This window comes from Cavia porcellus, unplaced genomic scaffold (assembly GCF_034190915.1).
Source record: "Cavia porcellus strain 051 isolate PalLab524CR breed Dunkin Hartley unplaced genomic scaffold, mCavPor4.1 scaffold_28, whole genome shotgun sequence".
Taxonomy (NCBI): Eukaryota; Metazoa; Chordata; class Mammalia; order Rodentia; family Caviidae; genus Cavia; species Cavia porcellus.
The window spans coordinates 19,534,243-19,558,709 of NW_026947511.1; the positions used below are offsets into that span (position 1 = coordinate 19,534,243).

Genomic DNA, 24,467 nt, shown 5'->3' on the forward strand with positions numbered 1-24,467 from the left:
GCATGATGACACATGCTTGTAAAACAAGCACTCTAGGAGGCTGAGGCAAGAAGATCTCAAGTTCAAGCCCAACCTAGACAACTCGGTCAGACCTACTCCCGAAATATAAACAACAAAATAAAACTTTTACAAAAATTTTAAAGGGCTGTAGGTGTACCTCAGGGCAAAGGCCCTCGGTTTCAATCTCGGTACTACACCAAAAGAAAAAAAAACAAAACAAAACCCCTAAATTTAGTAGTAAGAAGGGTAAACACTATTTTCTAACTTAACATTCCAAAAGTACATTAAAGTCTCCTGCACTGTTCCATCAGCACAATGCTAGACTGAACATGGTGGCACAGATTAAAAACACTAGCTCCTGAATTATCTTCTGAAAGTATTCCACAGTGGTATCTCCTACTGTACTATTTTTTAAAAATCCCTTCTAGGATGACAGTAAATTTATGTGAACATTCACCAGTAATAAGATACAGCATGAATTTGATTATGGCAAATTCACTGGTAGAGAGAAGTAGTATCATGTATTAAATCCCAGACAGAAAACTCAGTGAACCCAAAGGCTACATACGCTGTAACTGAGCGGCTCTCAGTTGCTTCTTTAGCCGCTCCACTTCGTTCTTTAAAAACCTGATGTGGCGCATCATGTTTTCTGGAGAATCAATCTCCATGGAGATATCTCTAGGCGATGGTGGTGCAGACACAGGCTGGTCTAATTTCTCCTGCAAGATTCTTCAATGAGAAGAAAATTTCCACAGATGAAACAGTTTGCCTTTTTTTAAATGAGAAAGCAAAAACGCTGGCTGCAAAGTTTCTTTTTTAAAAAGCATGCTCTGGTTATTTGCCAGCATCTTCTGCCCATTTTTATACCAACTTGTGGTCACACTTATTTGGTATCTCAGGTCAAAAGGCAGAACTAAACAATCTACCCTCATTTTTGATGACTACTGGTAATTTAACATTACTGAAAAGTTTAATATTTGGTTCTGCTATGCTTGGAATACACAGGAACACAGAAGCATCTGTTGCCTGTATTGTAACATGCTGGTATTAAGGCATGGAGATAACACAGGAATTCCACCCAATGCTTTGGGTCACTGAAGTTGATGTTAAAATGGGCACAAGAATCGAGCAATCACATGAATACTTATGAACTAATACAAATTTCTCTACAAGGTGAAATCATATAAAGAAACTCAACTTCTAACTTTCTCAGTCAGAATCAATGTCTAGGACCCAGCAAACTGGACAGAAGGCCTTTGGCTTCTGGACACAGCAAAGGTAAAAAATTAAGAACCAAACCAATGTTATCTGCTTCATAATCAGTGATATTATCGTATTCAGAAATTATCAGTAGGCTGAAGCATGTAAAATTCAACAGCTTTGGATCCACAAAATGATTATCTCAAATTGCTTCACTCAGCAACTTGGGACTATGCAATACCGCCAACTGTATTCTACAGAGGAAAGCTAATCTGCAGTGGACCTTTACTGCCCTTCTCTATGCTGCTGGCATTGCTGGGCTTTATTTTTAGCTTTTTAACCTTTGAGTTTATACAAATGCAAACTGTAAATTACCTCTAGGGCTACCCGTATTGAGAAAATTAGTATGTTAATTCCAGTTAATATCATAAAGGTCCCTATTTTTGTTGCATAAAGTAACTTTTCATATAGTAATAAAACTTTATTACTATACTACTGCCTCAAAATGCAAAATGTAGCTGATTTACACAAAACTTGAATTTTTTCTTTTTTTTTAAATTTTAAAGAGAAAAAAAGCAAAACAGAAAAAAAGGGTAGTAATATAGAATTTCCAAAAAAAGTTTCTTATAGATATCTTCTTTTCTTAAAGCTGTGTGTCACATATTTTGCAAACTGAAAGTTGAGCTCAAAAACAATATATAACTGCCCATTAAGCCAACTATTTATGGCAGAAAGAGTTTGGGTAGCAAACAAAAGATTTTGGGGAAGTGAATTAATAAACATTTTCTAAAAACCTCACTTTTTACATTCATGCACACATCACATACACAGCACCCTCCTGTCATGCCTACATGTCCTGTGCCACCACCCTCAAAGTAGATAGAGTGATTAAAAATGAGGGTCTAACAATGTCTTGCGAAATGAATTTAAGAAACAAGTGCTAGTGAATGAGATCTTACATATCCATATATGTACAGAAAATCTTCACCTTAAGTATGTACAGATGTTTCCTTATTCTATAGTATATTGTAAAACAGTAGCTTTCTATTAAAGTCTCAGCCTTACCAACTGAATAAAGTCTAAAGATGTTTAAGAATAGCACAGACTATAAACTAAGCACTTCAGAAATCAGCTGAGGGAAGCAGTTGGAAAAGGAGAAAAGTTGAAACAGCAACTACTGTCCAAAACAGCAGCATCGTGATTAATTCTGTCACTGCCCGTGACACCAAATAAACAGAAAGAAAGAAAACAGCTGGGATTTAGCTCAGCAGCATAAGCACCTGCCTGGCAAGTGCGAGGTCATGAGTTCAATCCCCGGTACCAAAAAAAAAGGTAAAAAAACAAAGCATAAAAAAGTGGGAAGAATTCAGAAAGTCAACATGTTTTTTCTCTGTGGCAAGTTAAAATGACACATGTTCCCTGAGAAATTAAAATATCCCATTGCTTTCCCTCGGTCACATCCAGAACAACAGTCTAGAGAGACACACACACAACACCCACACTGAAGACCAAGACCCCACAAACCGCTTTTCAGCTTCAAGCTTATCCATCCTCTTCCAGAGACGATTAACTAGTGCCTCTTGTTCTTGTTCCAATGTATTTTCAAGGTCAATCTTCTCCCGTCTCAACTAAAGAAAAGAAAAAAGTTTTACTAAGAATTGTAGGCCACTGAAATTTTACCACTTAGATCTTCTGGAATGAACACAGGATCCTCCCCTATTTGGAGGAAACTGCAAAGACACAAACCAATCTTCTGAACTTTAAACAAGAAAACAACAACTGGTTCGTTTTTAGCATGAATGCTTAATTGTAATCTGGTATATGAATCCCATTTCTTCTTTCAGCATTTATCAAGGCACATGAAAAGTCTTCCTTAGGGGTTGGGGAAATTCTGTTTATTACTTTTACCAAGACTTTTCTCCATGTGTTCTTTAGTGTTGCATATATGTCAGTGTTAAATCAGATATACGAATAACTCTAAAAGGCCCAGAAACAAGCTCTGCATACTATTTACCGGACATATATCAGTAGATATTAAAATATAAAAACAAACACAGAGATGACAAACACCAAACTCATAATACTGGTTACTGAGGATTTAAGGAAGAACAGAAATTGATCTGGAGGTGATATGCAGCTGGGAAGCAAATCTCAAGCTGTATCCTAGTCCATAAAACAAAGCCAACAAAGGGGTCAGTTCATTTAGTCAATGAACATTAAGCAATATGCAATAAATACTGAGATGCTAATAGGGATGTTTCAGTGATCTATGGAATCTGAAACTCTGTCCCCGTGGAACTTCACTTCAGTGGAGATCAAAATAATGAAGCAAGGATATATGAGATATGAAATAAGTAAACTGGCAAAATAGCCATAGAAATAACTGCCCATTTGAATAACGTAGTTCCTATAACTTTAGGTACATGCGCAAATCATCAGCCAATACCTCCAGAAAGGCCACATGTAACTATATTTCTGCCTCTCTCAAAAAAAGCAGTAAAATGAGGTCATCATCACAAATCGTGAGACAAATGTCTGGGTTAAAATCCCAGATCAGTTGCAAACTAGAAGACTTGGAGAAAATTGCTAGACACAACTTCATCGTTTATAAAATAAAGGACAAAGATGATGTCTGGCTCTCTGGGTGACTGAGAGTCACAAGGCAGTGAACTCACGTAAGTCATTAATTACTGGCGGACCTCTAGGAGGTGCTTAATACTTGGCTACAATAATAGCCAGCTCCAGTGTTCCAGCACTCTAGAGCCCCACGGGCCTTGACTCAGTGGTGGTTTTGTTCACTGGTGTACCCTCAGTGCCTAGCACAACATCTGGCAGTTTACAGCCCATCCATAAACAGGGAAGCCTTGTCGGACAAGTGAATGAGCTAAGATCACGTAGCAGTCAAGTGAAAATAGAGTGCAAAGTGTCTCCCTGGTGGGAAGTGACTCTGAAGAACAGTTCAAGGGTAAGAAGTGAGGAGGCGGCAAAGAATCAATAGATCAAAATCCCTTTGTGGGCAACCCAGAACGAGAACCAGTCAGTGTCCCCTGAGATCCAGCCATGCTAGAACTTAGGGTGCTGAGCAAAAAAACAATTTCCCTCCTTTCTGGAAAGCGACCGAGACACCAGCAAGCCACGGGCAAGCCAGAGAGAACCAGGCAGCATGTCCAGTAAGCCTAGCAGCGGCAGGCTGAAAATCAAACATCCCACCCCCCCCCCCCGTTAGCAACTGGGGGCCAGAGGGCTGAGCATCTCTTAGGAGGAAGACAATATGCAATACAGCAAATATGGGAGATTTCCTTCTGCCTTGTCCTTCAAGGCCAATATTGTTTTCCCTGTTTTGCTTTGTTCTGATTGTTTTGCTCTATTCAATATTCTGTTTTGATAGGTTTTATGATGTTCTGTATTTGGTTGGATTTTGCTATACCTGATTAAAAATACAGCTATTGTGAAGATAATGAGATACACTACGGTACCTATTACTGTTATCCCTGTGTGACACTGCTGTGAAGTTCTGTACCAATTTCACCGCATTGTCTTGATTGGCTTTGTCTTGTTCTGTTGTATTTTACTAACTTCAAAATAAAAAAAAAAATAATAAAAGATACTCACTGTACACTGACCCTAAAAAAAAAAAAATTACTCTGTGCTATGAGGTTAGAGCTGGCTACCATGTAAACATCTCTCCAAATATTAAAACAGCAGTGCTACAACTAGCAAAGAGGAGAGAGCCTGGACACCTAGGAAAACCGCCACTAAATGCTGTGCTTCTATGTGCTCATCACATTTTTGGCCAAACTTTAAAGTATAATCCATAGGTGTTTCTTTAAAGAAACCGAATTTCAAGGTTTTTTACCCTTTGAAGACCTGCTTTACTGTTTTACCAAAAGCCAGAAGCATTACAGGAGGTCCTGGGTAAATAAAACAATGCAAGGCGTCATGTTGTAGAATGGTGTGCCGTAGAGAAATGCATGCCAAGTTACTTGCACAGTAATCATGTGTAATGCTAACCAGTCATTCTGAGAAGTAAATTTAAGAAAAGTTTTCTTTACCTATGTGGGAAACACCAAGCTTGCAACTATAAGCAGCTCACCCAGCTGCCATAAGCTTCGGCATCCTCACCGTGGAACGAGAAGGGTGACTTAGACCAACCTCTGCATTCCCTCTCTGGTCTACTCAGTCTGTCACTTTCTGCTCATGTCTTCACTCTGAAGTGGCTCAGAGTGCTTTATAATCAGAAGCAGCAAGAGCAATCAGCTAAATCCACCCTTCCATTTTAGAGGTGAATAACCATTTGCCTGAGAGGTGATGCACCTGAGCCAAACTGACACTGCTAGACAACCATTTAGAAGAAAACAAGAGACATGGTAGCCACTGTGGATCTCCTGTAGTCATGCTTTGAAATCTGTGTCACATTGTTTTCTTCTGATCTGCTTTGTTCTGTTTTACCCTCTTTAAAATAAAAAAAAAATTTTTTAAAAGTGACCCTGCTAAGGTAAACCCAAGCTTGGTCACTGTGGCAGCCAATACTTGGGTCCTCTTCAATAAGCAAATGTGGAGGGTCCAGGAGGAAAGTAGGATCTGGGGGAAAGATGCTGTGGTTTGTGAGCTTAAGTCCTCTTTCAACAATACTTACTAATAGGAGATTTGGTGGGCAGTTTATAGTGAAGAAATATGATCAGCATAGGGAGCCCTTCCTCCACCAAAGACTATTAGAAAACAGGAAAACATGAGTTGAAAACAAATGCATCTCAGCTACTTCTTAGAACTTATTGGTAGAGATCCCATCTCTTAATCTACAGCCCACCTTAGCAACCCAGGGTATCTTAGGTATGAAACTTTGGTTTGCTGATCCCAATATACTCTACTAATTTATTTTCAGGAAGCAGATTAGCAATCCGGGTTCTCAAGCATTTCATTACATAGGCTGATAGTGCTGCAGGATTTTCTAACTGTCTTTAACCCTAAAAAGATCAGGGCTTGTTTTCTTTTTGTGGTTGTTATTTGTTTTCTCCGTTTTAAGTGTGCCAGCTTGTCAGCATGACTAAGGCACTCTCACGGGCAATAAGAGCAGAAAAATTAGAAGAACTCATATATTGAGTTAATTAATTTCCCCTAAATTCTTTATTGGAACTGTCTCACCACCACTGCCTGCTCACCTAATTCCACATCTTATATAGTTAGAGCCCAAGGGCACACGTCAATACTGCCAACTCAGCAGATTTTTAGTGCCTACTCCATCCTGACCATTGCACAATCTAACAATATATGTTAGATTTTCAGAGTAAAAGGTTGGAAACTCCCTGGTGCTTTTAATATGTTGGTCTATCTTTCTCTCCCAGCTTTTTTCCCCTTAAATGAGCTTTTGCACCCACACAAACTAGTACCATGAGTCAAACATCTAATATCTAGGCTAACCCAAGTAATCTTGACTGTGATTATTCTGCAAGTACCCAACATCCATGGGCATAGCTGATTTGCAGTATATTCATTTGAAAGACTGCCTGATAACTAATTCAGTTCAATGGAATGCCAAAGTTTTGTTCGGGAGCCCTACTTCTCGTCGTAGATTAAATTAACGTCAGGCCAAGACTTATTATGTGTCCAAAATAAATTTAGAACTTCAATAGATAGCCTTAGTGTATAAAAATACCTATAGTTGATTTGAATTCACAGTTTGCCTTACACATCTTGACAGTGGGTAGGTGCTGACCGCCATGCAGAACCAGGGCGGAGGGTGGGGGGCGTCAGCAAGGCCACCTCTCTAGGGGCTACTATATTTCTTCCTCACTACTGCATTTTCCCATTTAAAGAGCATTCTGATGCTGGGGTGCAGATGGGGAGAAGAAGTGCCTGACAAAAACATCTGATGAGAAATTTAACCTTGGTTATATGCTCAGCTACAGGAGTATGAGAGGCTTTCATGTGCCCATTTTATCATCCTAAGAGAAAATGTACTTTGACTTAAAAAACAGATTTTGGAAAGTAGTTATTTACACTAAGACATTTACCTGATCCAAGCATATGAGAAGGAAAAGAGTACTAAATAAAAGCCATCATATTAACACAGATACAAAGTTAAGATATAGTAAACCAAAAAAGCACCTAAAGTAAATGTTTTTAAATATAAATAGAATACTCAAAGACCTACATTAACCAATTCTTTAGCTGGCCAGATTTTTTTTTTAATGAGAAAGAGGTAAATCTTAAGAAAATAGGTAAGGTTTAGAGATTAACAACTAGCAAAAAGCTTTCAGGGTATATCTGAAGACTATTAACAGTTCAGGTCAATCTCTTGTCAATTTGTTACATAACGTCATAAATGTTCACGTGCTCAAAGTGCTAACCAGAATTACCTGGGAAGATAAAATAAAATATTCAGAAAATGACATTAAAATAAAAAAACAAGCAGTTTTTTGTTTTCTACTACAAGGGCAGAGATAACAGAAGATTTTGCCACATTCCATCTTACTTTCCTATACCCCTGAAATAATCTAAGCTTTGTTAATAGATTGGAAAATAATAGGACTTTTGAGAAGATTATAAAAATACTGTGTTTATCATGTGCAAGACACAAAAATAGCTGACAACAATGCACAGCAGCCCTTGCTCCATGATAAACTCTTCACAAATGAAAGCAACAGAGATCCGCAAAATAAAACTTCAGGTCTGCTAAGACCTTCTGCTTCTGCTAAGAAACTGGTATTTTGTTTCTATTCCTCACAACTCTCCTAGGCTGGAAGGCAACTGATCCTTGCCTTTTGGAAGAAACCCTTTTCTAAAACAGCTAAGCAACCAATTTGTTGTTACAGATATATCAGGTGTTCACAGATCAGAGCCCTGCAAGGTGCCGTTGAGATTAATCAAGCCGCAACTGTTTTCAGAATTAAGAACAAGTTCTAGGGCATCCCCCCGGCTTATCCAAAAGGACGGTGGAAATTTGCCAATGAAGAAAAGAGACGAAGGAGGATAGTCTATTCCAAGTCTAAAAGGTTAAAATTACCACTGAAAATAAATTTATCTGTGTACACCTGAAATACACAGATAAAGAAAAAGATGCAAAAAAATCAGCCAAGGTTCCTTGCAAACAAAACAACATGGCTGTCCATTGAAAGTAACTCTGCTCATTCATTTGCATACCTTTTCTTGCTACAACCAATCCTTTACTATATTTTTATAATAGAAAAAACTTTAAAGACATTTTACCTTAAAAATCTGATAGGTTTCTAATATATATAATAGCATACTCATTAATAGAAAGCCTTTAGAACATTCATTTATATACATTAAATATCAAAGGAGTCACTTGATTTTGAAGATAAATAATGGAGAAGGAGCAATTACCTGAAAGACCTGAGTTTTCCAGGTAGCCAAGAATTAGCATTCCTTACTACAATTTACATATTTTTTCTTGTCAAAACTGAGAATTTGTTCTTTGAAGTGTTACACTTGTTCTTTGAAACTGTTGTACCTTCACAATATATTAATATTTCATTATTATATAAAAGTGATGCTGCTTAATAGTTTGCCAGCTCAATAAATTTTGCTTTTGTTCAATAATGCTGAGAATGACATTTTTGAAATAGACACACAATTACACAGATTGGTACTGTTTCTGGATCAATTTCTTTAACATCAACACACTACTACATAATTTTGTATAACGGATTCATAATTCTATGGAATTTTTTTTTTAACTAAATGATTACCATTGATGAAAGTAGATTCCAAAGTATTGAATATACATTGTTTTGTTACATCAAGAGTTCAGAGGAAAACCCCTTGGGAAAGAATCAGGTCTGCAACTCTCACAAACACACTATTCCATCAGTCCATCAGGTAAAATGAGATCTTTAAAGAAAATAATAGGGACTGCAGTTGTAGCTCAGTGGTAGACTGCTGTGGCTTCAGACAGACCAGAAACACAGAAACAAAGTTAACTCAGTTGATACAGACATATGATTTATCTAAAATGGACCTTTCTTGATAAACAAAATCAATTATTTCTTGTCTGTAGCACATGCATCCAACGGTCTCAGGGGAAGATGTTGAATTTGGCCATTTGTTCATTTGCTCTGCTAAGGAGAATGCAAATTTTCATTCTAGTCCTAAGGAAACAGACTGCATTTGAAAACTACAGGCAACCTGATTTCAGGATCACATTTCTAGATTTTACTGCCCTTGCTACGGCACATCAACTTCATCCAATTTAACAAGCAAGGTCTCCACACTACTGGCTAATGACTCTCCTTCCACAGAGCAAATGCATCTTGATCCCCCCCCCCATCACATAATCATCTGTGCAAACTAACCTGCAAGTTATCTGATGCTTTAAAATAAAGTCTGACAAGATGGAATGCAGTGATTTGTCCTTCTTTAGAATATAAATACATGAAGGGTTTTCCTGTTTCGTATTCTACAGAGACTTATTTGTGCCACCAGACAAATTCAGTCTGCTTTCACAATCCTTGTGTTGGGACCTCTCACCAGCTTTGATACCCCAGCAGCCCCAGGATTACAAAACAAATCAAATCATCTGAAAGCCAGATTACTGAGGATTCCTTGGGGGAGGAATACGGATCCTGGTTTGCCTATTTTCAAGGCCAAAAATCCCATTTATTTTTCAGCTATGATCTGAATTTTTTTTCTATCGCTCCTGAATAAGCAGTAGGTGGGACTTGTACACAAGCTTCTCAGAAAACCTAAACATCTTGAAGGATTTGCTCTAATCCAATTCCCACCCAGGCAACTTCAGCATTTACTATGATTATGACTGCTTTTGCTCCAGTGCAGCTTAGCTAAAGGAGCAGGCATAGGTTCTGATGTGTTATTAAAAGATAAAAAGGGCAGTAAGCTATATATATACTGTTATTGGAAAAGGGAGGAAATTATTAAAAAACACCAATACAAACTGTTTAGAGTTCCATCTAGATAATGTTTTTGTACTTTTGTACCTTTTGTTCATGTTTTCTAAATTTTCTTAAAAGATCAATGTATTACTTTTAGATGCAAACAATTTAATAAAAGGTTCTACAACACCCATAATTGGAATCAGTATTGTACTAGGAATCAAACTTCAAAGTGTACAGAGTGATCCCTAAATTTTATCTCCTCAATACAAGTGAATGCTCAAGGAACACAATTATTCCTTGAATTTGCAAAGTGGTACACATAATTCAGCAGGTGCTACCCACCAGCATGTTTATGACAGATCCCTACTATAAACAGAATCTGCATGGGCAGGTGTTTGCACAAATGGAATTCTAAACAAGACTCCATATGACTCTTTTGTCTGCAAATTTAAGAAATATCTTGTTCCTTAATTATACAAAAGGTGAGCCACCAGCCAATGAATGTGACCCATTAGTCACCAAATTTGCTGTTGTGTGAGTCACAAGTACACATTGATTATCTGTGTAACTCACTAGTGAGCTGCAGTAGCTACCAAAATAAGCAGCATCAAAATTACATCGGAACTAGTAGTGATGTCAATTTGGTTTGTATTTTGAAACAACTGTCTTGTGACAAGTAAGACAGAAAGGTTATCTTGTATCCTTAATGTGCTGTTAACCATTTGTAACACCTTACTATCTACTAGTGGTTCTAAGAGCTGGAAAACTTTCTTTTCTTCTATATAAAACCAAATATATCAAGTTTCACTGATTGATTAAAAAAATGAACACCACCCAATCTTGTTCTAAGGATCCAAATGCATCATTTGAAACCCACGCCTCTCTGATTTGCTGCAGTTATGAATGAAAGCAGACACTAGGATGAGTGGGTGTCACCCTGCTCTGTCCCTAGGAGCTGGGTCTAGTCCAGGCTAAGTTAGTTGCTGACACTGTCTAGCAACTAAAGGTAACACCACAAGGCACCATTAGTGCTAAAGCCTGGGTGGATCCCTGGGATAGCTAGAGGGCTGCTTTCTGTAGTCACACTATAGGGACTCAACTCAGCATGTAGTCACTGTCACAACCCCTGCTCACTCCATGCTCTCTGGGGAGGATGAAGACTCAACTTCACATCTTTGTGAGTTCATTTCTCTGCCTCTTTGTGCAGTATTTGCAACCAATTTTTACTCCCACTTGTCTCTTCACAGGCCTTTGCTTTCCTAAAAGAGCAAACCTGGACCTCTCCAGCTGGCGTGTCTTTCTCCCTGCATCAATCTCTGTGCAGCTTCTAATCCTCTACGCTAATTAGGCTCCTTTCCAGCACCAGAGTGCTCTGTCCAGTGCCTCCTTGACCATTTGCCACAGACTCACTCGTGCCCTTATCCTGGACTGGACTTCTCCAGGCCAAGGACCTTTTTATCATTTTCCTTAATAGACTGCAACTCACAGTAAGCACATAATGAAGGTGTATTGAATAAAGGCAGGATACATGCCATATAATTGCACCAACTGCAGTATGGGCAAAAAGGGGCAAACCACAAATCTATGAATATGAAAGAGATTCATAAACGTTAAAGATGAATAACCAGCTTGAGAAAACCAGTAAAGTATTTGAAGCTCTCTTAATACACAGGCTCACGTTCCTGGAAAATAGAAAAAAGTACTGTAAGAAATGGATAGCAGCTTTTGTTATTAATGGCAACAGCCACGGCTTTTGGAAAACTTACTAGATCTGAGTCACCAAGAAAACAATAGTTAGATCAACGCTATCACTGTGCTGAACCTTACTGGGTATTTTCAGAAAAGAAACAATTACTGGCATATCCAGCGTTACAAGAAGACTGACCAATATGAAAATACTTCCCAGGACAGGCCGCAGCTGCCTGGAGAAAGGATATTAGCAAGACCCATGCACAGTGGGAGGAAGTGCTCGAGGTAGAAGAACAGGGCCATGAAAATCTGGCAATAGCAAAGCACCTGGCACACCAGAGCATGCTGTTCACACAGGACACAAGCCATTACTGGATTATGAAACTGGTTTGGTCTTTTGCAATCTACTTTTCTAAAAATGAAACAGGATAGAAAAGAAAAGCCTAAGTATTATCTTATGAAACTCACTCCTGTCATATATACATAATTACGTAATCAGTGTATACTAGATTACCATGTAAATGTATTTCTTGCTGCACAGGGTTTGAAAAATCTTGCCTCAGAGGAATATAAACTTCAATATATATGGAGTATGAGATGTAGGATAGAAAAATTAATCCTCTCCCAAACTTACAAATTACAGTTGCCTCACAAAGGAGGTCAACCTGTATGCCTGTGTCATACAGCTTATCACAGATGAAGAGGATATTTGAACCCAGGGAAGCTTTCCTTAGCTACATGGGCTAAAAAACTGTCATCATAAATGGTTGCTAATTGTCATAGTTTAGATCTAAAAATGTACTCATAAGTCTCATTTGTTTGGAAGGTGACTAAATCACGAGGCCCTGTATTCATCAATGGATTCATCCACTGATGAGTTCACAGTTGAATGTGCTGTTACCTAGCGGGACATCACTGAGAGGTAAGTCCTGGGGCATCTCACCTGGAAGAGTATGTTGATTTTGGTTCCTCCTTTCGCTCTCTACTTCCCAGCTGCCAGGCCCTTCTACCATGCTGTTTCTGACTTGGAGACAGCTGACCATGGACTGATTCCACTGAAACCATGAATGAAATAAACCTCTCCTCCTTTTAAGTTTGGATGTCAGGTACTCTGCCCCAGCAACAGGAATGTTGACTAATACTACACTAATGAAATGAAATTACCCTATAAGTCCCAAATCCAACCTTTATAAATGGACTTCAATGCTTTGGGAGAAAAGAGACAACTTAATAGAATATATTCCAAACTGCTATGGAAAGTACAGGGCTACAAGGGTCAGTTACAGAAACGAAAACAATCAGGCATGTGGTAGATGGTAGGCAAGCCTGGTAGTCACATTAAGTGTTAGCTGAATTACATGACACCACTAGCTTATTGCACCAGTATAACATTATTAAATAATGGTTTAATGTTAAACCACTGTTTTCTTCTTTCTTGAATTAGTCCATTTTCTGTTGCTATAACAAAATACACAGAGCAGGATAATAACAAAGAAAAGAAGTTTATTGAGCTCACAGTTATTTTGGAGGCTGAAAGATTCAGCTCAGCATGAATCCCCTCTTAAAGGCAGTGCCCCTCCACGAGTCACGCTTCACACAAGTTCCCCTTCTTCAAGGCTCCCTGCTTCTCAGTATTGCCATATGAAGGACCATAGCTCCAGCAAATGAACCTTTGGGGATAAACCACACCCAAATCGGAGCATTTCCTACAAGCTAATTTCTGAGCAAGTGTACAGAAAGCCCTCATAGTCTGTTGAGGTGAACTTCACATAATAAATGAGCTATGTGTGCCTTTCAATACTCAATAAGCAAAGAAAATCTCCCCCAGTTGGCAGAAAACATTAACATGCTCAGGACAGGCAGCTTGGACCACTGCGGGATACATGCATGATTATCCCACTGGGAGTTTATAGGTATTTTTTATTATTAATTTTATCATTAAAAACACCTATAGAAGTGTTTGAATAACCCCAGTGGTATAAGCCACTGAATGGGACAGTCATGCATGTGTTTTAAGCCAGTGGGAATGTGTTAACTGGGTCAAGATTTCTTGACACAGACAAGAAAATTTCAAGTTCTAAATGTTCTTACTATCACCTAAGAAATTGTGAATACTAAAAAAGAGACTTATAGTGACCACACAGTTCAATAAAAACCTTCCAATAAGGGTTTGCAGTACAGGAAATGACTACCAGCATTTATTTTTAAAGCTGCTAAAGATGCTAAAGTCACACTGAATAAATTAATCTCGTTTATTCAAGATGTCACAATCATATCATTCTCAACATGCTCTTTTGGGTCTACTTATGAACTGTTTTATAACTAAATTATAACTGTTTTATAACTAAAACAAATAATTAAGAATGAAGGCAGTCTGTTTGGACAGGAGAGGAGCAGGATTTCTAAAAGTATAAAAACATTGCTACCTCTCTTTACACAAAGATTAGGTTCTTCCTGCCTCCCAGAATAGAATACTGGGCCAAGGACTGAGGCCAAATCTGCCACTCACTGGCTATGTGACTAGAGAATGCCCAGAGTCCCCTGGCTTTCCATTTTTGGGCAAAGAGTATCCATGGGTTGGTCCACCTATAGGCCAAACTGGCTTGTCAGAGAAGCAAGTCCCATCCAGCGTCCTCCTCTGTAAAGGGAGAGGACACAGGAACAACAAGCTGCGGTCCTAAATCCTGCAGAGCTGTATCCTGCACAATTTCCCCCAACCCCACTAGGGTTTGAGGACCATTGTTGCCCCCTTGCTCTAAGCTTCTATGAACCAACCAAAACACCAGCCGACCACTGACACCCCACATATCTCACTAGTTAAGCTGCTTACATTCCCCTAGGTGAAAAATGAACTTGGGTTCTTGCTAAGAGACGAACTAACACTAATGAAATCATCTATGTGGGAGGTCTGACATCAGCACAACTGCTAATGAAGGCCTTCTGACATTTGGTTAATGGGCCCTACTGAGGAAGGACCTCCAGACAAGAGTCTCCAAGCCAAGTCAGTCCTACTTTCCAAAGCATGAAGACATAGCTCAGTGGCATAAGCGCCTGCTTGGCAAGAGCAAGATACTGAGTTCAATTCCTGGTACAAAAAAAAAAAAAAAAACAGTACTACCACTCAAGCTACACCTTCATATCAAGCAAAGCAGAATCATCACAAATTTCTGAAAGGCCTTCCAATATCTTTTCTGGAACCAGAACCAGCGGCTACCCGAGACCCGGCCATGTTGGGACTTAGATGGCTGCACAGGAAGGCAATTTGCCCACCCTCTCAGTAAGCACCCTGGCACCGGCCAGGAAGAGAACCAGTCAGCTGTTCCCGTGAGCCTGTCAGAGCTTGGGCTGAGAATCAAACATCTCCCCCCGCCACCCTGTCAGCAACTGGGGAGAGAGTTCTGAGCATCTCTTGGGAGGATGACCATATGCAATATAGCAAATAAGGGGTACTTCCTTCTATGTTCTGTTTGAAGGCAAAGGTTATTTTCACTATTGTGTTTTGTAATGATTGTTATGCTCTACTCAATATTCTCCTTCAATTGTTTTTACAATGCTCTGTTATTGGTTTGACTTCGCTATACTTAACTGACTGGACAACTATTGTAAAGATAACGAGATATACTATAGCACCAATTACTACTATCCCAGTATCCTGCTTTGAAGGTCTATACCAATGTCACTACATTATCTCGGTTGGCTTTGTTTTATCTTGTTCTGTTGTATATTTACTACATTCTAAATAAAATAAAATAAAATAAGCAGTATCTTTTCTGCAGGTTCAAGTCACTAAAATGCAAAATGTCTATTATTTTTTGTACAATTTTATCCAATTCCAATGTAAAACTATCCATTTGAGTCCTAGGTATATGCTTAGGAAAAAGGAAAACACAATGTCCACACAGAAGGTAGAAACAATCACATGGCAAGGAATAAATAGGATGCAGTATATTCACACAGTGGGAAATTATTCAGGCAGAATAAGGAAAGCTGCATGAGGACATGCTGTAACGTGGGCAAAAACACTACGCTCAATGAAGGCAGTCACAAAAGACCACAGTATACAAGCCCTTAAGTTCTAAAATGGGATTGTGGGAATAGCTGAACAACTTCCAATAGTAAAACTGAATTGTACATTTTGAATGGGTGAATTATATCTCACCAGAACCACCAGGGGAGTGGATGAGTGGATGAGGATGGAGAGAGGGAGGGAAGGAGAACGAGAACTCATTAAAGTATTAAGCAGAGGAAATACCAGCAGGTTCACATCGGGCTCCTCCTGTGTCAGGGCCTAGCCCCTGGTGACTCCTGAGCTACCTTTTGAAAGGCAAATAACTGCTCTCTAGCCTCATGCCTAAAACCACTGTTCAACTGTCCTGACAGAGCTCTGGAGCACGTGTGGTGGTATGGGACACAAAGAAACTGTCCTCAAACATCTTACAGCTCAAACAGTAGGTGTGAGTCAGTAACGGTGACACATACCTATAATCACAGTTACTTAAGAGATTGAGGCAGGAGAATCCCAAGTTCGATTTTAGTCTGGGCAAGTTACTAAGACACCATCTCAAAATAAACTAAAATTGGTGGGGGGTACAGTTCAGTGGTAGAGTGTCCCCGGGTTTGAGCCCCAGTGCTGTACCTCCCACAAAAAAGCAAAGGCATAGACTATATGTCATTGTAATTTATAGTGTACTATGTGCCTTTGGTCTTCTGATAACATAAGTGTAAAGCATACAATATAGCAGATACCAAGTAACATAATATAAAGTATTACAGGTATCATACAAGGCACATAAGAATCCCTAAAGATGACCACAGAGCTAATCAGAACAGATCCCTGGAAACTCAGAAAAGATTCTTACTGGAAAAAAAAAAAAAAAATCACAAAACAGTCTTCCTAAACACTGGCCAAAATTATTTGTAGTTCAACAAAATGCACAATAAAATTTCCAACACCAAATCACCTTGGACATAACCAAACGAGAATGGCAGGTTGGGGGGGGGGGTGATGTATGGCAGGTTGGGGGGGGGTGATGTCACTTTCTCCATTTTAGTTAAATAAGGACTCATATGCTGAATCTGAGGTTTACTTCTTATAAGAGGCTTTGCAGTGTACCTATTCCTCTAGAAATTTGGAAAGTGCTTTTTTATTCTGGAAATCCTATTTTGCCAATGTCTGAAATAAGCTTATAAATTCACCAACTCATTAACCTGGTAGAGGAAATGCATGCCTTGGACTTCACTTTACAGTGGTTCAATTATGTGTTTCTCCAAAGGGTCTTTAGAGAGTGAGGCAGTAGGACCCTTCCTTCTCCAGGGCCAGCCTACTTCCCTTCTCTTGTGGCCATTAGCTCACTATCTCCACCTTGTGGTCAAAGCAAAAGCCTTGCGAGGGGTCACAGCCCCAGACTCCAGTCCTATTTCCAGAGCAGCTTGTGAACACACATAACGGAGAAGGTACTTAAAGGATTTGCAACCACCATCGTGAAGTCCATGGCCAAGCCAAGGTCTCAATCTCAACTACAGTGGGTGTTTCATGTGACCGTCTGATTAGCTCTTGACTAACAAGCACCAATAAGAAGTTGAATCCTCAAAACTTAAACAGAAGAACTAAAGGCCACCCTGGAATCAAACAGGTGAAACTTACTAAAAAACATTTTTAAACTGAGGGTACAAGAACTCTTCTAAATTTAGACAGTGAATCTAAATTTGAAAGCTAAATGGAAAAAAGAAATTATTCTCTGTGTGTGCATGTGTGTGTGTGTGTGTGTGTGTGTGTATATATATATATATATATCCTCACTTTGATATAGGTATATATAAAAATAACAATCACAGCAAAAACCAAAGTCAGTTTTAACTCAAAACAAACCCCAACTTCCCCTCAACCCTCTCAAGTCCTATCACAGTTTCACTCTCAGGTAAAAATGTTAAAACTAAACAGAGTGCCTGGTGAGCAGAGGCTCAGATACACAACAGACCACTTTGCTTGGAAGGCCTAACCAAATCATCCCAACGGCCATTGGAATCTGTAACACTCAAACCTGAGTCATCTTAGGCAAGCTATTGAATTGTACACGGTAATCCAAGTCTCCATGCACTACAGACAGCCTCTTACAATTTGTCTTAGCAGAAATATAATTTTAAGAGACCTGAGTGGGAAAGGGCACTAAAGCGTAAGACCAGGGGTGTCAGGGACTTGGGTCCCTTCCACCAATGTGAATGACGTGATAGCAACTTCCCGCAGTCCAGAGTGATGGAAGAAATCCAAGACCAGTCTGGATGCTGAAGGCCAGTTCTGTGATCAACATCAAGGCCTGCCAAGGGCACCTGGCAGGATTGTGCACTATTACTTTCCACGTTTGTACCTCTGAGTTGGCCATCTATGATTGTAGCCTATCTTGTCATTTTCAAATAGAGAACTTGGGCTTAGAGGATTTAATGAATTCAAGGTCATGCTTGTCATCAGCACCTGACCCAGCATGAGTTACCAAGTCTATTACTCCACATTGGCGTCAACAATTTCAGCTGGGAGACAACAGCATTCATATAAAGTTGATAATAATTCAGAGGGAAAAAAATGCTCATTGTTCTGAAGAACTCTTGAAAGAAACAATTTAGCTGCAGAGCAACACTCTCAGGAACTTTCACAGAAATGATCCTGTGGTTAAAAACATTCTTCCCCTTTTGCTTTGTAAAAAAGGAACCTGACATTTCCTGCTATAAATCAGAATATCACCACATGTCTCCTGAAACTTAATTGTGGCCAGCCAGAGAGCCGAGGGCAGGTGGGTGTGTGTGTGTGAGCAGAGACGATGTAAACTTGCAAATACTTACTTTAGAAATGAAATCTCCACTGGGAAAGCAGAGCTGAAAAATGGTTTTTACTCCTACTCCTCAAGGCATATGAAAGCTGGAAAGAGCCAGCTGATTGTAGAAAAGCAAAGTCAGGAGAGCTAGACATGCTTACCTGCTCTAATGTAAGCTGCTTAGAAATGGTATCATTCTCCAGCTTTTTAATTTTCTTCATCAGTTTGTTGACCTGGAATTCCTGCTCCTGTTCCAGATGCTGCTCCAATTCAGCTTTCTCATGCTGCAGCTAGAAAATGAAAACACAGACTTGGAAATCAAGAAACACGGAGGCTACACCATCCCTGGTTCCAAAAGCTGACTATAAGAGGTCTCACTGCTAACGTGATATTGGCCATGTCTGCTCACCTGTGTAAAGTGTATATGACTAGGACTACCTGAGGCACTACCACCACAAACCATAATTAAACATAGATTTTAATTTTAAAAAGACAGGAGTAGTTTGCCTCTGTAGGAAGGAATTGGTAAGCTAGGGAATGAGGCAGTAAAGAAAACTTAATTTTCAACACAGACCCTTTGGTATCGAGCATATACATTTTAAAAACAGACACTTCACACTGTCAGTTTTTATTAAATGAATTGCAGTTTACTCAAATTTGCATCATGCCTGTAGAGAGAGATGTCACAATCACAAAATATACTTAGTAAATTATTCAGAATTATTTCCTGATGTACACGTAAGCATTCTTTGACAAAAATCAGTTCCATTAATTTTCTTGGCATAATGAAATCGCACACCACACCTCCTACATCTTTTTGCTAAAAACCTCTTATCTTTGCAATTATAACACGAGGTTATGATGTAGTTACAAGAAAATTTTTTTAAAAAATTATTGCAATCTTCAAGACAAAAAGGCAATGGAAGAAATCCAGCGGACACAGAACAACCAGGGACCCACATTAACCACCATGTGTTATTTCTGACATTCTCCTTTGAGGGAAGGGTTCTGCCTGATGTCATAGAACCAAGGACAGACTAACTAAACATTACTTAAGAATACTGAAGTACATGCTGCTTAGTTTTATCTTTAAAAGCACTTTTATGCTTTTAAAGATAAAGCATCTTTTGTGCTTTAAGTAGACACTAGAAACTAGGTTGTTCACACGCGTTAAGATAGGTGTGACCATTTCCAACTTATATGTGACAAAAAAGGTCTCCACAAGGCTCTCTGAAAGGCTCGGCTCAGAGGCCAGGAATGATGTGGACTAAGGAGACATGAACCGGTAGAGATATGCTCTGCTGACTCAGGAATGAAATGGGCTGAGAGAAACCAACTTAGAATACAGTCTTGGCGCTAAAATAGGAACAGAAAAGACTCGGTGTGGAGGCTCAACACCACGCCATTGGAAACTGTGATTTGGGTTTCCCGCCGCCCGGCGGCTGGCTGCCTCCACTGCGGCTCGGCAAGGAGAGACGCACAGAAGCTCTGGGAACGGGAGTCTGCGAACGGAGTCGAAAACAGGACGGACAAGGAGGCATACACGAAAACTAACTGGTGGCGAGGTGAGTGAGAGAAACTGACCCCCTACCACAGTTTGACTCCAGCGGAGGACTTTCTGGGCTTGGGCAGTTCTGCGGGAGCAGGGCGTGGTGGCAACTCCAGCCACACATTCCCCTCTCGGACGGGATTGGTGAAAAGTCCCTGGCCTGCATGACGCTGCTGGCGGACTCGGTAGACTGGCCTAACCCAGATCCCAGAGCCTGACGGTGGCCCGGAGGAGCGACTGACTCCTGTGTAGGCTGCCCCCTCTGTAACTCCCTGGTGCGCAGCGGTAGGCAGGAACACCTAGCCAAGCGCAATTTGATCAGGCTGTGGCTGACAGGCAGGGAAGCCAGGCCTCCTATGTAAGCTTGCATTTTATAAGGAACAGATAATATGGGGAAGGGAAGTAACAAGAAAGGCTCCTCGGCCCCCAATTCTGAGAAACAGGAAATAGTGGATCCCGCACCAATATACATTAAGCGCCATATAGAGAGCCTCATAGACCAATTCAGGAATGAAGTTATCAATGACCTGAAGCTAGAAGTATGCAGAATAGTTAGAGAAATGCTAAGCACCACCCAGGAAAAAATGAATGGTGGAATGGAAGAACAGAAAAAGAGGAGAGAATTGTTTGATGGAGAAAACAGAGAAAGCATTGAGTATGTGAAGCAGGTTCAAAGGGACTATCAAGAAATTAAGAAGTCTATCCAAGACTGGCATAACAGCTTGAAAGAAACTAAGGACAGACTATCTGAACTGGAGGGCAGACTTGTAATATGGGAGAATGAAATGAAAAACTTCTTAAAAATAACAAAGAAACAAACAGCAATAATACAAAGACAAGAAGATGATAAGAGGAGCCATAACTTAAGGATTAAGAACATAAAAGAAGAAGTAGGGACACAAACAAGTCAACTACAAAAGCTACTCACAGAAATAATCCAGGAGAATTTTCCTAATTTAGCAAAAGGTAAAGATACTCAGATATATGAGGCATACAGGACCCCAGCTACCTACAACCCTAACAGAGAAACACCCAGGCATATAATAATAAAAATTCCAGAAATTCAATACAAGAACAGAATATTAAAAGCTGTCAGAGACAAGAAACAGACCACTTACAAGGGAACACCCATCAGAATTACAGCAGATTTCTCTGCACAAACCATCAAATCCCGAAGAGCATGGGGGGAAATAATTCAAGCTTTGAAAGATAATAATCTCCAGCCAAGATTGAGATATCCTGCACAACTGTCCCTGGAAATTGATGGAAAAATGAGGTGCTTCCAGGATAAAGAGGAACTGGGGGAATTTGCAACCACCAATTCAACCCTACAGAAAGTATTGCAGGATATTCTAAAAAAAGAAAAATACAAAGAACCCAGAAATAGTGGCGGGGAGGCCACAACGAATGGAGCAGAGAACTAAATGAAGAAGACAAACTGACAGCTACTGACAGAAAAAGAGCTCAACAGAAATGAGACAGAGAAGATTGGATGATAGGAACAGCTATTTTGGAGAAAATGACACCTTAATAGGTAATACTGATTTAGTACCATCTTGTTTTGAAGTCTCATCTAGCTTTTGTTCTTCTGTCTCCAATGATCTAAACAGGTTGTATCTTATTGGATTTTATTATGTACGATAGTATAAGCAAAAACCTTTTAAAGACAAGGAGATTATACAGAAACCATTGTTCATTTTCTGTTAGTCGATTCTAAATACTCTATAATGTTGTCATTCTCTTAAATGGTTTTACATTGTTTTGATATACTTAATGCTACAGTATACGAAGTTGTACTCAAGGACTTCAAGGAAAGAGTCAATATGGTAACTACTTTTGGTCGGAATTATCTGGTGGTGAAACACTATTCTGCTTAAATGGTTATGTTTTGATCTGCCCTGTTTCACTGTTATGCCCTCTTTTTTTCTCAATCTCCACTCCATTATTTACTTTTTCATTTTTATCTGTTTAATTAAAGGGAAAAAAATAGCAGGATATAATATAGTAACCCACTTTGACTTTCTATTATCTCGATTTGAAGCCCTGTATTACTCTCACCATCTTGTTTTTGACTGAGGTTCCTCTATTCTGTTTTACTGGATAGTATCAGGTTCGAAAGTTTAGGCATCAGCTGTGAAGATAATGAGATTCATTACGACGCCCATTCTCGTTGACTTTTATCTACTTTTGAAGACCTACAATGTCTCCAATGTTTTGGTTTTGTCAGTTTTGTTCTTTACTGTTTTGTTCAATTGTATTACAACTAATGATATAGGCAATTCTATTAGAAATAGCAGGAGGCATTATGGTAACCATTGTTGATCACCTTGTATTATGTTTTTATATTATCTATTATGTCCACCCTTTTGACTTGACCGATTCTGTTCTGTTATGTCACATTTGGTTTTACTCTCTTCCAAAAAAGCAATAAGAACCGTGGGAGCAGTGAAACCCAAAATGTTTAATAGTCATTGTACAAAAGAGAGGAAAAGAAAGTGCTCTAAACTATATAACTGCATGTATATTTAAGTGTATAAGATAGAAAACGATATCACAGAGTTTTATTGGATCATTGAACAGAACTGTTTGCAGTATCATTGTTGGAATGTGCACTCTACAAGCTTTAATTTTGTGACTTGAACAATTATTTCTAAGATGGCAATATGTAATCCATTAACTAGTGATTTCCTACTGCGCATTTTTTTCTTCTGTAAATCTGTATAACTTGTACCCCTTCACTGTTTTTTTCTTTTCTCCTTAAATAAAAAAAAATGAAAAAAAAAAAAAAAATGAAAAAAAAAAAAAAAAAAAAAGGTCTCCACAGCAAGACAATAGAGCTGGGAAGCAGCAGAGTTTGGGATCCAGACTCTTGCTCTGAATCCCAAGCCAGTGCCTGCCCTCTCTCTCACTGAGCAAACTTTCACAGGCTGTCTCAGACTCTGTCACCCACCAGTGCTCAGGAAACCCTGGGCATTTGGAAAAACAGACAATAAATCACAGAACAAAACAGGCTGTGCCTACGTGCCCAGGGGAAGGTGTGAGTCCTTGTGGGTCCTCTACAAGGTCCACTGAACAAGCAGGGTGGAGGGACCTGATCAACCGTGGAATATCCATACCTAACAAACTCTCTTCACAGTTGACAAAATTTCTGCTTTTCTGAAAGCACATACTAGAATAGGTGAAGAGCAGAAAAGTGGAGGGGAAGACAAGGTAAGTGTTAAATCTGATAGTTTTTTCCAACATTGAAAATGTTGACTAAAAAGATACAGTTCTTTCGCCTATGGTTTTGGATGTGCAACTCAAAAAACAAAAACCAGACGTGAAGATGCTTACAGTGACAGGGATATTTTTAGTTAGCTCTTTACAACACAGGTTCTGCAAAACTAAGCAGTAATTAAAACTAAGGAGCCCAGACACAGAACAGGAAGAGTTCCCACATGTTGTCAGACATGAAGACCCTGATGGAACAAACAACACTCATAAAGGGGGAAAAGCAAAATATGTCCATCATTGCCAAACACTTTTATTAAACACCTGCTGTGGGTCTTCGGTCTGCAGGTCCTACACTTGTGGTCGATAAAATCTATAGTTAAGACATTATCCATGCCCTGAAATAGCTTATGAACACTAAAGCTTAAATGATATCAACTGGTTCTAAACACACAATGAACTTGGGCCTTCAGGCCTTTAAGCCACTTACATAAAGGTATTTGAAATATAGTAATGTTTTCCATCGCTGGCATTTTGTGAGAATCTTTTTTTATTTTTTTAAGAATTAGACCCTAACTCAGGTAAATTAAAATAAAGAATGCAACCTAAGTGAAAACTGTCCTCCCCTCATTCTAAGTGCCATATGTCACATAATACCAATCTGAGAATGGAAGACTCATTGGCTTTTAGGAAAAGTCATATTTCAACAGATGGTCTAACGCTGTTGATATCTGCTTAGGAATTTCCTTTAAAACTGCATATTTTAGGAGGTTTTTGTCTTTAAGAGCTAAATACTAAGGAAAATTAGATTGTAAAGTTGTCATTACCAGGACATGAGCACAGTCCCTGGCTTACGCTAACCTATTTGGAAAACAGCAAGGCATCCTGAGCCTTGCTTGACTGTTTGCTAAAGCTTTGGTTTTCATCAACTCAAGCTAAAGCAAAGTGCTCCACTCCTGCTTTGTTCTGCCATTCTCAGGTACCATGCAAGTTAGAAGCACGGCATGGAGTTTCTGAACAGAGAAAACAAGAGAGAAGAAATATGGTTCTTCCTTGGAATCAAAAAAAATAAAAATAAAAAAACTAGAAATATCCCAAGCCCCCAAAATTATGAGATGAAAGTTAAGATGCAGCAAGGGGAGGAAGCTGACTCGGGACAGC

At 39.3% G+C, this 24,467-nt stretch overlaps 1 protein-coding gene across 1 annotated transcript in view; it reads right to left on the reverse strand.

The window, feature by feature from the left end:
- The window catches only part of Ccdc6 (coiled-coil domain containing 6), a 104,061-nt gene that overhangs the window by 21,623 nt on the left and 57,971 nt on the right, over window positions 1–24,467 (reverse strand). Inside the window, exons 3-5 of the mRNA XM_003473567.5 lie at window positions 18,709–18,837; window positions 2,725–2,828; window positions 569–729 (exon numbers count right to left, since the gene is read on the reverse strand). Coding sequence (XP_003473615.1) covers window positions 569–729; window positions 2,725–2,828; window positions 18,709–18,837 — 394 coding nt within the window. The remainder of the gene's footprint in view (window positions 1–568; window positions 730–2,724; window positions 2,829–18,708; window positions 18,838–24,467) is intronic.